The sequence below is a fragment of the Capricornis sumatraensis genome, chromosome 2, assembly GCF_032405125.1.
Source record: "Capricornis sumatraensis isolate serow.1 chromosome 2, serow.2, whole genome shotgun sequence".
NCBI classification, from domain to species: Eukaryota; Metazoa; Chordata; class Mammalia; order Artiodactyla; family Bovidae; genus Capricornis; species Capricornis sumatraensis.
This window is the reverse complement of record NC_091070.1, coordinates 116,310,788-116,324,181: the sequence shown is the minus strand read 5'-3', so window position 1 is coordinate 116,324,181 and position 13,394 is coordinate 116,310,788. Positions and strand designations below refer to the sequence as shown.

General features: G+C 42.5%; 1 protein-coding gene across 1 annotated transcript in view; it reads right to left on the bottom strand.

Moving 5' to 3' along the window:
• Positions 1-74: 74 nt before the first annotated feature.
• The window catches only part of YY1AP1 (YY1 associated protein 1), a 30,673-nt gene continuing 17,353 nt past the window's right edge, over positions 75-13,394 (bottom strand). Inside the window, 10 exon segments of the mRNA XM_068965852.1 lie at positions 75-263; positions 265-1,165; positions 1,168-1,429; positions 1,842-1,958; positions 6,343-6,392; positions 6,395-6,489; positions 7,554-7,698; positions 9,363-9,534; positions 10,571-10,657; positions 11,286-11,484. Coding sequence (XP_068821953.1) covers positions 116-263; positions 265-1,165; positions 1,168-1,429; positions 1,842-1,958; positions 6,343-6,392; positions 6,395-6,489; positions 7,554-7,698; positions 9,363-9,534; positions 10,571-10,657; positions 11,286-11,484 — 2,176 coding nt within the window. The 3' untranslated portion in view covers positions 75-115.

The window sequence follows — 13,394 nt, the reverse complement described above, 5'->3', positions numbered from 1 at the left end:
ACAGCAAAGTTCAACAATACGAAAGTGCAATTAGTTTTGCACCAACCTAACAGCTGGATGACTCCTCCTCCTGTTGTAGGCCTGTTCCTTCCCCTCTCTAGACCCGCTTGACTCCTCACTTGGGAAGCCAGTGTCCAGTTTCCCAGTGTTTGTCTTTGATTTCATAATGGATATCCTGATCCAGGGATCTACCATAGATGTCCTCCCCAGGGTCTTTAGGCTCCGTCTTAACGATTTCCTCTAAATCCTAGGGGGAAGTATTTAGATTCTCGGAAGCCCTGAGACAACGGTTCCTGCACTTGCCTCCCTTCCTCTGTTTTCATAACAGTCCAGCCATAGGCACTGCTCTCCGACAACTGTTCCTGGCACACTCTGTCTGTAGCTGGAGGCCCTGGGCTGTGCTCCTCTTTGGGGAAGACAGCAGCACAGAGAGGAGAGGGTTCCCGAGGTTCTAATTTGGGTTCGAGGCCTTGAAAGGCATTTTTCCCCTCAGTCAAGGGACAACCTATGTCTACATTCACTGGGGCTTTATCTTCAGGGGTAGATGGTACAGAAAGATTCACAGAGGTGCCAGAGACAATTAAGGGAGGGATGGAGGAGGCCACAAGGGGCTGGCTCAACAAACAGGGGAAGGGAGCAGGGTTGACCAACAGGGTGGTGATGGGGATGGTCTGCGGACTTTGGGCCACAGCTGCACTGACAGGCTGCACCATGCTGCAGCCACCGCCAAGGCTCACAATCTTGACCGTGGTGGCAGGAACAGTGAAGAAAACAGGCGCAGGGCGGATGAGAGGGGCAGGCTTCAGACAGAGAGAGGCCTTGGGTCCCTTTCTCTTGGAGGCTCTCCGTTTCACACATGGCTTTCGAAACTTCGAAGGAGCAAGTGAGGGCAGCATTAGCTTGGGCACAGAGGCGGAGGAGAGCAGGGTCTGCAGCTCAGGCAGAGGGAAGCTGGTCCTGGCCTCAGCAGCTGTAGCTGGCAGCACTGCTGGAGACTCAAAACTATCCCCCCCAGGGACCCCCAGAGGAGGGCTACCTGGCACTGCCTGTAAGACTGTGGCTGGCTGGATCAGGGGAGGAATCCGGACCACCATTTTGCTTGGAGGGGCTTCTGAGTGAGCTGACCTAGCTAGTGTCTTCCCAGAGCTGAAGCTAGGCTGGAAACGGGCTGGGTCTGATAAGGAAGGGTTTTCAGGGCTGACAACAGCTTCTGTCTCCAGACATTCCTAGAAAAACTGAAAACTGGCTTTAGCTTCAGGACTACACCCTTGGGCAGTAGCAGTGGATACCGAGTTTCACTCTCCAGTTCCAAGTTGCCTTTTCCTAGGCCTGGGTCTGAGTTGATCTCAGTGGTTCCGGTCACATTTCCGACCTTGCTGGCACCATCAGCTATGTGCCGCATTTCCTCCTGGATGGACGGCAGACTGGCCTAATAGGAATAAGAACACTCAGATATACCCCATGCTAGAATTAGGGGAAAATAATTGGGCTTTCTAGATACTAGGTGCCATTCCAGGGCAGTCTCAAGTCATCTTTTTAACAAGGATTTTTTGGCAGGATAACAGATATTTCTAAAAAGACTACATCCTGATTTTTTTACTCTAGAAACTCTCCTCTGAATTTCCTTTAAGAAACTATCATGTTAACCACTATTTTCAAAAGGTTAGAGAACCACCAGGGTGAAGTGGGGTGGAGAAACAAGAGAGGAATGGTGATGGAAGATTTCTTAAGTCCTAGTTCTATAACTAAAGCAGCAGAGGTGTCAAGCAGGCCTTCGTTGATGTTCTTGCCGGGCTTGTAGTGACCTTCTGCTCCTGACACTTTGAGGAGGAGCGCTGTACCTTTAACCAGAACGGAAGCTGGTGTTCTTCCCTCTCTACAGGCGGCTTCCACTGATGCGGCTGGATCTCTTCACAGCACTTCATTAAGACGGGCAGCTGTTTGGTCTTCTGATAAAACTGAGTGTGAAGAAATAAAGCATGAGTCACATTCCTTCCAGAAACACTGCATTCATCAGTTTGGGAAGTGTGGTGGGCAGTGGTCTGAGACACACACACATACATATATATATACACACACAAACAGCATATACTGACTGCTCTGCATTTCAAATTAAGCTAATCTCCAATTAATAAATATTTTATTATTACTTAATATTTTCTGATAAGCTCCATTCTGGTCACCAGGAAAGGAAAAGTTTAGGTCACAGAAAAAAGGAAGCAGAGTCATCTTATCTAAAATTTGCTCCTGCAAATGGGAGTGCCTTATTAATCCTTATCCTGACCACATGGAAGCTTCCTTTTAAGCAAATAATGGTGCAAGTAACTTTGGGAGGGAAGAAAAGAAGAACAGAAAGACTGAGCAGCTCAGTTTTAAGAGTGAATGAAGAAGGGAAATGAGTTTACACTGACAATAAGCACTAGGCACTATGCTACAAGCTGAGCATACAGATAAGGAGGCAATCCCTGCTCTCAAGGAGCTTACAGACAGTGGAAGAGAAAGTCAAGTAGAAAGCAATGATGAGGTGGCCCAGTGATGAAGGACCCGCCTTCCAGTGCAGGGGAATAGGGTTCAATCCCCGCTTGGGGAACTAAGATCTCACATGCCTCAGGGCACCTAAACCTGCACATCACAAGTACTGATCAAGCCTGCACACACCAACAAAGACCCATGATGCCAAAAATTTTTTAAAAAAGAAAGAAACCACTAATAACATTATATGTAAGAAAGGTTACAGATGTGCACAAAAAATGACACAGAACTCAAATTTACAAATTTAAGATTTTTCTGAACTAGGTCCAACTACAAATAAATTTTAAAGAAACAAGAGTTTGCTAAATGAAGCAACGGAGGACAAAATATACTTCATTTTCAAAATCACAAATGTGTTTAAAGAACACAAAGAGATCAGTCTGGTTACAGTCAAAGAATTGTGAAGAAACTTCAGGAGACAAGTCAGAGGCAGACAGGAGAGGCCTTCTGCACATGCCAAGCAGTCTCCACTCTGAGCTAAAGGAGTAAAGGTGGCTGTGGCAGCAGTGTGAAGGGTGGAATCAGTGGAGCCTGAATCAGAGACACTTGTTAGAAAAATACTACATTAACATAGGTGCACCTTAGTTCAGGTGCTGAACCAAGGCCATGGGCAACAGAGCAGGAGCAGAGTAAGAATCCCGAGGACTTAGTGACAGACAGAGGGTAACGCTCAAGTAGAAGGAGCCAGGATAACTCCCAGGTTTACAGATCGAGCAAATGTCTAGTCAGCAATGTTGTCCACGAAGAACAGCTCCACTAAAGTGTAAGCTGTGGGGAGCGGAGTTAGCTGGTGGTGGTGGTTGCAGTGGCAACAACTGGAGGGTGCAGGGGGACATACAGTTCAGTCTGAGGAGTCAGTGAGGCAACTGAGCTAAGAACTCCTTGAAACAGTTGACTTCACTAATCTGGAGCTCTGAAGAGAAATCTGGACCAGAGACACAGATCTGAAAATTATGAAGAGACAGAACACCAAAAATGATGAATCTGGGCGAAACCCCATACTGAAAAATTACTGTGTAACACTGACGTTTAATGGCAGAGTTCACGAAAGAGCAGCCTGAGGTGAAAGTCCTGGTATCACAGTAGATAGGAGTGTAGGAGTTTTAAAACCAGAACCTATGATTTTCTGAAGTAAAGTTTATCAAGTACCTGGCATAATTAGTAAAACTAGACACATAGTAAGGCCTATTATCATGAAATTTCAAAACACTGAAGAAATAGGAAAAATCTTACGTACTGCCAGAGGGAGAGAAAAAAACACGTGTCATAAAAAGGTTCAGTAGTCAAAAGGGCATCAAATTTCTAAAGAGCCAGCGCTAGAAACTAGAAGAAAATGGAGTCCTTAAAATGTTCTGATAAAAGTGATTTTCAACCTAGAATGTTAGACCCACTGATGTGGGAGAATAGACATACAGACATAGTTCAAACTTTTAATTTTGAGTAAATATAGATTCATAGGCAGGTCTTATGTACACTTGTTACACAGTAACAATAGTCACATATACAAACCAGGTATACAGTACAATGGCAAAACTGGGAAATTATAATATTGGTCATGTCATGTCATAACACACGATGAATACAAGCAGTTTAAATCTAAAAAATTGTTTCTCAAGCACTCCACCTCAGAATGCTACTTGGATGTGCTCCACTAAAACAAGGGAAAAGAGATGTGGGGTTAAAGAAACAAGAGGATCTGGACTCCCCTGGTGGTCCAAAGGTTAAGAATCCGCCTGACAGCACAGAAGACACAGTATGATCCCTGCTTCTGGAAGAGTCCACATGTCACAAGGCAACTAAGCCCATTCACCAAAACTACCGAGTTCGTGCTCCAGAGCCAACACACTGAGCTACTGAAGCCTGAGCAGCCTAGAGCCCGCAGGCGACAAGAGAGGCCGTGGCGACGAGGAGCTCATGTGCCACAAGGGGAGCACCTGCTCTCCGGAACTAGAGAAAATCTGCACAAGACAAAGACCCAGCTCAGGCAAAAGCAACTTGTGTTTTTAAAGAGGGCTTTCCTGGTGACTCAGTGTTAAGAATCCACTTACCAATGCAGGAAACACACAGACACAGGTTCAATCCCTGATCCGGGAAGATCCCACACGCCATGGAGCAACTAAGCCCGTAGGCACAATTATTGAGCCTGTGCTCTAGAGAATGGGAACAGCAAATACTGAGCCCTTGAATTGCCACTGTTAAAGTTCACGCACCCTGGAGCCCTGCTCAGTGATAAGAGAAGCTGCCACAACTAGAGGGCATCCCCCTGTGCACCGTAACTGGAGAAAAGCCCACAGAGCAACAAAGACCCAGCAGAGCCAAAAAGTAAATACATAAAATTATTTTTAAAAAAAGACAGAAATAAGAGGATCCAACCCAAGTAAGAGGTGAAACAAAACCCCAGGAAAATCATGAAGAAAAAACCCAGAGAAGACATCCGTGCAGCAAACCAAGAGAGCAGCGTGGGTAGAGCGGAGCGGCATCAGAGCGCCCTGCAGAGGACTTCTCAGGACAACGAGGGTGATGGCGGGGCACCTAAAATACCAGAGCACGTTGAAAAGAGAGTTATGAAATTTAAGCAAACTGCAATGAGCTGGTAATAAATACATAGTAAACCAAGTCCCACTCACCCTCCAAAAATGCAATCATCAACCCAGGAGAAACAAAATACTCAGCAGGAAAAGCAAAGTAATCATGATACACCACCTGGCTCAGCTGTGAGGGGTTTTTACACACTGCTTATAATGTAAACTCTGGAAAAAATCCAGCTTACACTGTGATACAACTGAGGTGAAGCAGTGAGAGTGTGGGGAGAACTGTCTTCATCTTTCATGGTTTCAGTTTAATAGAGAAGGCCCAAATCTGAAAAGTCAAGTGATAGTAATTCTAAGCATGCTACCTAGATTATAGATTAGAGGTAAATGGACCATCCCTGCAGAAATCTTGCTTAGCAGGAAATGGGGAGAAAAATGACTGTTTTTCATGACAAGACTCACAGAGGTATTTAACTCTTTAGAGCAGTGGTCCCTGACCTTTTTGGTACCAGAGACCAATTCTGTGGAAGGCAATTTTTCCACAGGACAGGGGCAGGGGGACCCAAGGGGTGGTTTTAGGATGACTTTCATAAGAAGCTGGCAACCTAGATCCCTCACACACACGGTTCACAATAGGGTTCATACTCATGAGAATCCAATGCCACCGCTGATCTGACAGGAGGTGGAGCTCAGGCGTTAATACAAGCAATAGGGAATGGCTGTAAATACAGAGGAAACTTAGCTTACTAGCCTGCCATTCACCTCTTGCTGTGCAGCCCGGTTACCAACAGGCTATGGACCAGTACCAGACTGTGGTCTGGGGGCTGGGGACCCCTGCTTTAAAGTATGCTTTATATCTTTGATATAAACATCTAAATTAAAAGAATTAAGAAGGATATAAGTGGATTGTTGCCTACCCTTTGAAGAAGGTTAGAGCAGAAGAAGAGAATAAATAACTAAAAGAAAACAAATTTGATTTTTACATTTGAACAATTTTATATTTAGCGAAAATATCCATAACAGGGGAAGAAGATGATACTCCATACAAAAAGAGTAGATCAATGACCTTAGAAAGGAAAAGAGGGCTAGTGTGCAGTTAGGATCCCAGGGACAGGGAAGCCTGGTGGGCTGCCGTCTATGGGGTCACACAGAGTCAGACATGACTGAAGCGACTTAGCAGCAGCAGCATTAGATAAAAGGCTATTCACTGAACTGAGAAAAAGATAGGAATGGCTGCATTCAGCCAAGGTGCCCAGTGGAGCATGCAGGGAGCACTTACTTCAATGATGTTGTCGGAAGCTCTGTTCATTGTGAGGTTCTTAATTCTGTCAGCTGGTGGGCAGTCTTGCAAGTGAGAAGGTACTTGCTGATCAGAGGCTTAGGAAAATGAATCCCTTCAAAGTGCTTCAGGCCTAAAGCTAACAAACTGAGAAAGGGGCAGTAACACTCAATCTCACTTGACAATCCATCCTGCAAAAAAGCCTCCCAGACAAACTCCACATTCTGCAACCCATGTTTTTTACAGCTAATTCTTGTACAAGTTAATGAAAACTCAACAGAAAATTTCAGATATTCACTGAATGCTAAGAAGTACTATGCAAGTAAGACTCAGTGAGGTGTTCCCATCAAGTGATAAGAGGCAAAACCAGGCATAAATTGCTAATAAATGTCACAACATGATGTGTTTTATAGCAATCATAAAAACAAAGTTTGAGGGAAGGAGAATGGCTCTAATAAAACAAATATAAAATGAATACTGGGCACCATGTTAGATATATTAAATCCACACCAACAGTACCTCCCAATGTAACATACTCAATTAGTTACCTGTATACATATTTGCCGATGGCAGTGGGGAAATACACATTATGAGCCAGAAAAGTGTTTATAACCTTTATCAAATAATCTCACTCTTGAGAATTTACCCAAAGAGATAAACTCAAAGAGTTTCAAAAGTGCTATGCACAAAGATCCTTGGTGAAGCCTCACTTAGAACAGCCAAACAAGACAAGGAGGGAAAAGAGGCAAATAAAAGGACTATGATAGGGCCATTAATACAGCCTGAAAGGACAATATACAGAAACAAACAAAAAAAGACAATGCCACACCATGGCACATAGAAAAACAATTTCAAGAAGATGTTAAGCTAAAAAAAGCAAAACAAAATTAAACTCAAATTGGCAATAATTATGTACAAAATATAAAAAGAGAAAAATCATTGTCTTGGGCTGGTGAGGATAATGGATACAAATGTTTTTTCTTGAAAATTTTCCTCCAACAGTATTACGAGATTAGTTTTTATGATAAACAAAAGACAAATTACAACATAAAATGTTTCCAAAATGTATATGTAATCCTGTAAAAAGAGCACTGCTGAAACAGGTACATATATAGAATTGTGTCCATCTACATGGCTTTTCTTTGTCTTTTGTGTCCATTCCTTATTAGACAAGTCTTCTGATTTTCTTCTCTGCTACACTAAGTCCTTACCTGTCCTCTGCCTTGGTGAAGAAATTCTTATCTTGGGGATTCTTGGCCTTCAGAGAACACACTGGAAGTAGCTCTGGATACATGAAAACCTTGCTCATGGCTAGGATCCAAGCCACTTGCTTTGGCAAATAGGGCAATCTATAGGCTGTAAGAAGAAAATTCATTGTAAATGAAATTCCAGAACAAAAGAGGGCTTCACAAAAGCTTCTGAATGTATTTTGGCATTTAGAGAGAGCTGACCATAAAAAATGTGGGTATCCACCCACATACCCCTCTCCCAAAAGTTTCCACAATCATTCTCAGCCTAATATGTACCTAAAAAGAGTCCCATTCCACGTTATTAAAAGTTGATTGTCTTTTTCTTTCCTGTGTGGAACACTTAACACACTAAATAACATCAGCACTTATAAAGTACCGAGGAACACCTGGCAGATACTCTATGCTCAAAAAATTTTTACCTCCTTCCCCTTTTAAATCCTTGAAAGGTAAGTGACCTTCAACAATGTTTTCTTTCTTCCAGGATAAGATTCCAACTTCTTTAATCTCCCTCACAAATCTGGTATTCCAAATTTCACTTATTCTTACTTAACTTTCATTAAGTTCTCCCAGATTCTTCCTGAGGTTGGGACAAAGAAATCAGAAAGAGAATGAGATAATTCAGTCTCATTCATTTCTGTCTTGTTGTCTAAGCCTCCCAATTCCAGGCACTTCTGCCTTTTCAGAGATAAGCACCTCTATAGTCATATTTTTCCTTCCATAAATATAATTTTTATATCCCCAGAAGAAAAACACAGGTCACTATATATATAAGTTATAACCTCACGCGTACTCTGTTGTATCCAACTCTTTGCAACCCTATCAACTGTAGTCCGTCAGGCTTCTCTGTCCATGTGATTCTCCAGGCAAGAATACTTGAAGTGGGTTCCCATTTCCTTCCATAGGGGGTCTTCCTGAGTCAGGGACTGAACCCGTGTCTCCTGCACCTCTTGCATTGGCAGTGGATTCTTTTACCACAGAGCCACCTGAGAAGCCCAAGTTATAACTGTAGTCTGGTGTTAAGTTTTCATTACCAACATATAACTAATAAAGCAGTTTGAGATCAGTGGCTATGACATAATGTACTTACATTCCACTGAATTATAAGAACGGGAGTTAAAATGAAGACCAAAGTCTGAATCCAGAGTAAACCACAATTAATTTGTTAAACCAGGAAGAAATCAGAAGCAAATATTTGTTTTACAGGAACAGCAAATATTTTCACAAAAAAAACCCTAAACCAATGAAAGTAGAAGCCAAACCTGCAGATGTCTTTAAAATATTGAACACGGCAAATGTACAACATTTTTACTTTGTTCCTAACTCCCAAATCAATGTTTCACTCAAAATGGAGACACCACTATAATCACTGTGGGAAATAAAATGATGTTAATGAAGACAGTAAAACCCTAAATATAACCTGACTTTACCACTTGACTTCCATCTTTATCTCATACCAGTGGTCCTGACCTAATTCCTAATACTTACCCTCATATTTATTTCAGTCCAATTATTAGCAATGAGTCCCGCATCTCCACCTCCCACATCCCTGTCCTGTTCACTGACTCCATCCTCTATTTAAACCCAAGTATTATTACCCAGTTCTAGAACTTGGGTAATGAACACAAAGGGAGGATAAAAGAGAGAGGAAAGAATTACAAATACCCGTCTCCTCCAACCCTAGGAAATTATCCCTAGGAAATAGTCTGTGGGGTAAGACACTCACCTCGTACTGCAAATAAAAACTTAAGAGCGGACCCATCTGTTCCCTACCAGTCTTCGTGACAGTTTTTCGAGGACTCCAGTCAACGCTGACTTGTGTGCTGAAGGCTTCAATGAGCTTCATGGCTCCCATCAGGTTACAGGGTTGGAACAAGGTCTGAAACTTGGGATTGAACTGATGATGAAAGGCAATGCAGCTTTGAGCAAAGGTTCCCAGCTCTTTCTGGGAAAACAGAACACAAAGGAGATGTAAGTTCCAGACAATACCAGTAGCTCTTAGCCTCTGAGAGAAAAACTGTCCCTCCTACAATAGGATAAAAAGAGGTTAAAATCATCATAACGTCATTCATAATCAGTGTTTTTCCATTAAGAGAGCTCTTCTACTAAATCTTCAGATATTTGAGGATCTCTGATATACTAATTTATTCCTGTTTTATTCTCAATCTGAGTGTTCCTCAGCCTTTTGGATGTATGTTCTGGCTCCCCAGATGGAATTAAAATTCTCAAGAGTGAGAGCCATTACTTAAAAAATTAATAAATAACTTTTTATTTGTTCCTCTGAATAACACTCAGAATAAAGTATTGCTCATGATCCTCTGAACACAATAAGAGGGAAACATACTCCGCTGACTATCCAAGGAAGATTTGATTACGAGTCAACTCAGACTCCAGAGACTTATCCAACAAGCAAAGAATATCCTTATTATTGCCCCAAAGTTCAGATTTAAAATGTGAATTTTTTGCCCATTCCCTGCTGCTCATGGGATCTTATTTAGCTCCCCAATAAGGGAATGAACCTGGGCCCTGACAGTGAAAGCGACGAATCCTACACTACTGGACCACCAGGGAATTCCCAACATTTTGAAATTAAAAGCCCTTCCTCCAAAATATTTCAAAATGCCACAAGCAAAATTAATTTTATACATAAAACAATGATATCAAGCTTAATAAATTATGAGTTCAATAAAAAGAAGAGAAGTACCAAAAGCCCAAGATGGGTGGATCTACAGGTGAGGAAGAGCACCCAATAAAAAGGTAAGAGGAACTGTCTTTAGAAAACTGAATACACACTCTGTCCCTTTCCTGGGAAGCAGTAACTTATGTTTTCTCAGCAAGCATAGGAACCCATACAAATATTTACCAGAACATGCAGGAGAGAAGAATTAACGTAGCTCATGATGACTTGGTATCTGTGAGAAATGACTTCCTAACTAATTGAATGCACAATTCTTTAGATTTAGGAGTATCTGAAACCTTACAAGAAATATCCTGGTGGTACTGGCCTCCAAACTGAGACTGGGGTTAGAACTGGCGAGAAGGTGAATTTGCGTCAAGAGCTGAACATCCTGGGAAGGGAAAGAAAATAAGACAGTGTGACATGTTATGATGTTGTCATCTCAGGAACCCAGAAGACCAATGTCAGTGACTTTATCAAATACATTTCACTTTCTAGAGAGACTATTAAAACAACACAGTTATCTCAGTATGAATTCTTTTCTCAGATATGCTCTACTTCAGCAAAACAACAGAATCAAAGGAAGTTTAACCTCAAACCAGACGAACTGAGATTAGAAAAAACAAAAACTACTCTGGCATAAGGCTGTTCAATTCAGAAGGGATTACTAAAGATTCTTTGAAATCTTACAGCATTCTTTTTCATTTATTTTTTAGGCTATGCTGTGCAGCATGCAGGATCTTAGTTCCAAACCAGGGATTGAACTTGTGCCCCCTGAATTGGAAGCTTGGAGTCTTAATCACTAGGCCACCAGGGAAGTCCTTTTACATGCATTCTTATCTGAGCCATAAAGACACGACATGGTGACGTTTCAAGGTCCTGACTGATGTGAAGATGTGGTCCTGTGGTTTCAATGGTTACCAAGACACCTATTTCTGACTTTCACAAGCTGCTAATTTTTGGCTTCATCTCAAAAGATGAAGGTGATCCAATATTAACATTACCAAGAAGAGCCTTACCTGCTGCATCTGCTGCTGCAGCCTCTTCCTCTGCGCTGGGTCTAGAATCAGAGTTTGATGAACCTTCTCCCTCTGGGGCTTCACCCTCTCTACTTCCCGCTGCTGTTTGGCTGAAGATTTCTTCATCTTCAGCTGTTCAAGTAGCTCCTTCACGGTGCGATGTTGCTCATTTAGTAAGTTGGCCAGTGGTTTCTCAAACCTATCCCCCACAGGGAGATGACTGGATTTGAACATTTCCATGGGTCCAAAACAACATCCAGTTCCTTCCTACCATGGGCTAAGCCAGTCTGAGCAACTTCCATCTACTGCTAGTCCTCAAGTCTCACTTTAGCCAACAGGCAAACTCCTAGCCTACCCAAATCTTCTCCCAAAGTAGATTCAAATAAGATGGTTCTTAATCGTCCCCTACCCATTCTCCTAAAATCAGTACTCTGAGTAATATACTAATGAAGGTAAAATTAAACTAAAATCTAAACATACAGTAATGTCTGGATAACAAAGCAGCCAAGGAGCTAATGGGAACCCACGATTTTCGCATCCCACTGACAGTTACATTAATCTGGGACTTATTCTTAACGGTGATACCGAATCTTCCCAAAGCACAACATCTGTTCTCTAAGCTAGCTGTTACTCCCACCCCAGGTCTAGCATTTCCTGTTCTCCAGCTCCTATTCATTCAGGCTGCCCTGACTTCCTTTCTTAAAAACTCAAAGACCTTCTAGCGTGGAGTAGAAAGGGCACAAACTAAAACATATGGTGCTACATGCATGCTACGTCACTTCCATCCTGTTTCTTTGCAACCCTATAGACTGTAGCCCACAAGGCTCCTCCATCCATGGGATTTCTCAAGCAAGCATACTGGAGTGGGTTGCCATTTCCTAACTCCAGGGGCTCTTCCTGAAACATGGATTGAACCCACGCTTCTTGCGTCTCCTGCACTGGCTGGCGGGTTCTTATTGCCACCTGGGAGGCCCTAAAGCACACAGCAGTTCAGATCAATAGTGAGAAGGTGGTTCAAGTATGACCCTGCTCATCTCCATGAAAATAGCCCTCTAAATTCCTCCTCCAAGCTTTCTATCACTTCCCTCCCACCCCTACTTCCTAAGAGACAGAGAGACTGTCAGGGGCTGAAGTAAGAATCCAAATGCTAGTTCTGAGGCAGACGCAGAAGACACTCAAGTGATTAAGCAAAAGTTGCTACTCTATGAAATCAGCATACAACCTGCTCAAGCAGCTATGACTAGCAGGTAATCCTAATTCAATAAATCCTCTAGATTGTACAATAGTTAAATGATCATAACTTTGTTCCAACAGCCCCCGGGGGGTAAACATTATGTTTCCTTTAACAGTATTTATTGCAAGTATGGGCAGGCCCAGGATGAAAATCTATAGACACAGGACTGTCCTCTGTACACTTTTACTGAGAACTGAAAACTCTTTTGATTATCTGCATACCTACCCGACGAACAGACCAGAAGCAGGAAAAAAGAGTAGATAATGCAAAAAGAGCTGTACCTGATTCTGAGAAGCATTATCTCGATGGACAGCTAAAAGGGGAGCACAGGTAACCTACTTTCCATGTGATATTCTACTCATAATCAAATAATAACCTAGGTTTGTATTTCCAGCTAAAAGAAAAGCAGCAGCAGCCTAAGCAGATCAACTGAATACCAGAAGGTAACTGAACTGAATAAGAACTTTTTAAGTAGTTATGTAATTCCCAAATTTTAAAAATTGGCACACAGAGGTGTGTAGTGGAAACGAAATAGGTCTATTGATCAAGTCCCATGATCATAGGTGCTCAGGTTCTATTCTGCTACACTAGAATTTCTTTCTATGACATACGGTGTGAAGTAAGCGGATCAAATACAAACTCTAAGGAACAGTGTGAAAGTTCTTTAAAAAATAAAAACAGAGCTACCATATGACCCTGCAATCCCACTCCTGGGCGTATATCCAGAGAAAAACGTGGCCCAAAAAGATGCATGCACCGCAGTGTTCACGGCAGCACTGTTCACCACGGCCAAGACGTGGAAGCACCTAAACGTCCACTGAGAGGAACAGACAGAGAAGATAGGGTGAGCCGCCGTCCTGTGCTCAGCCACGTCC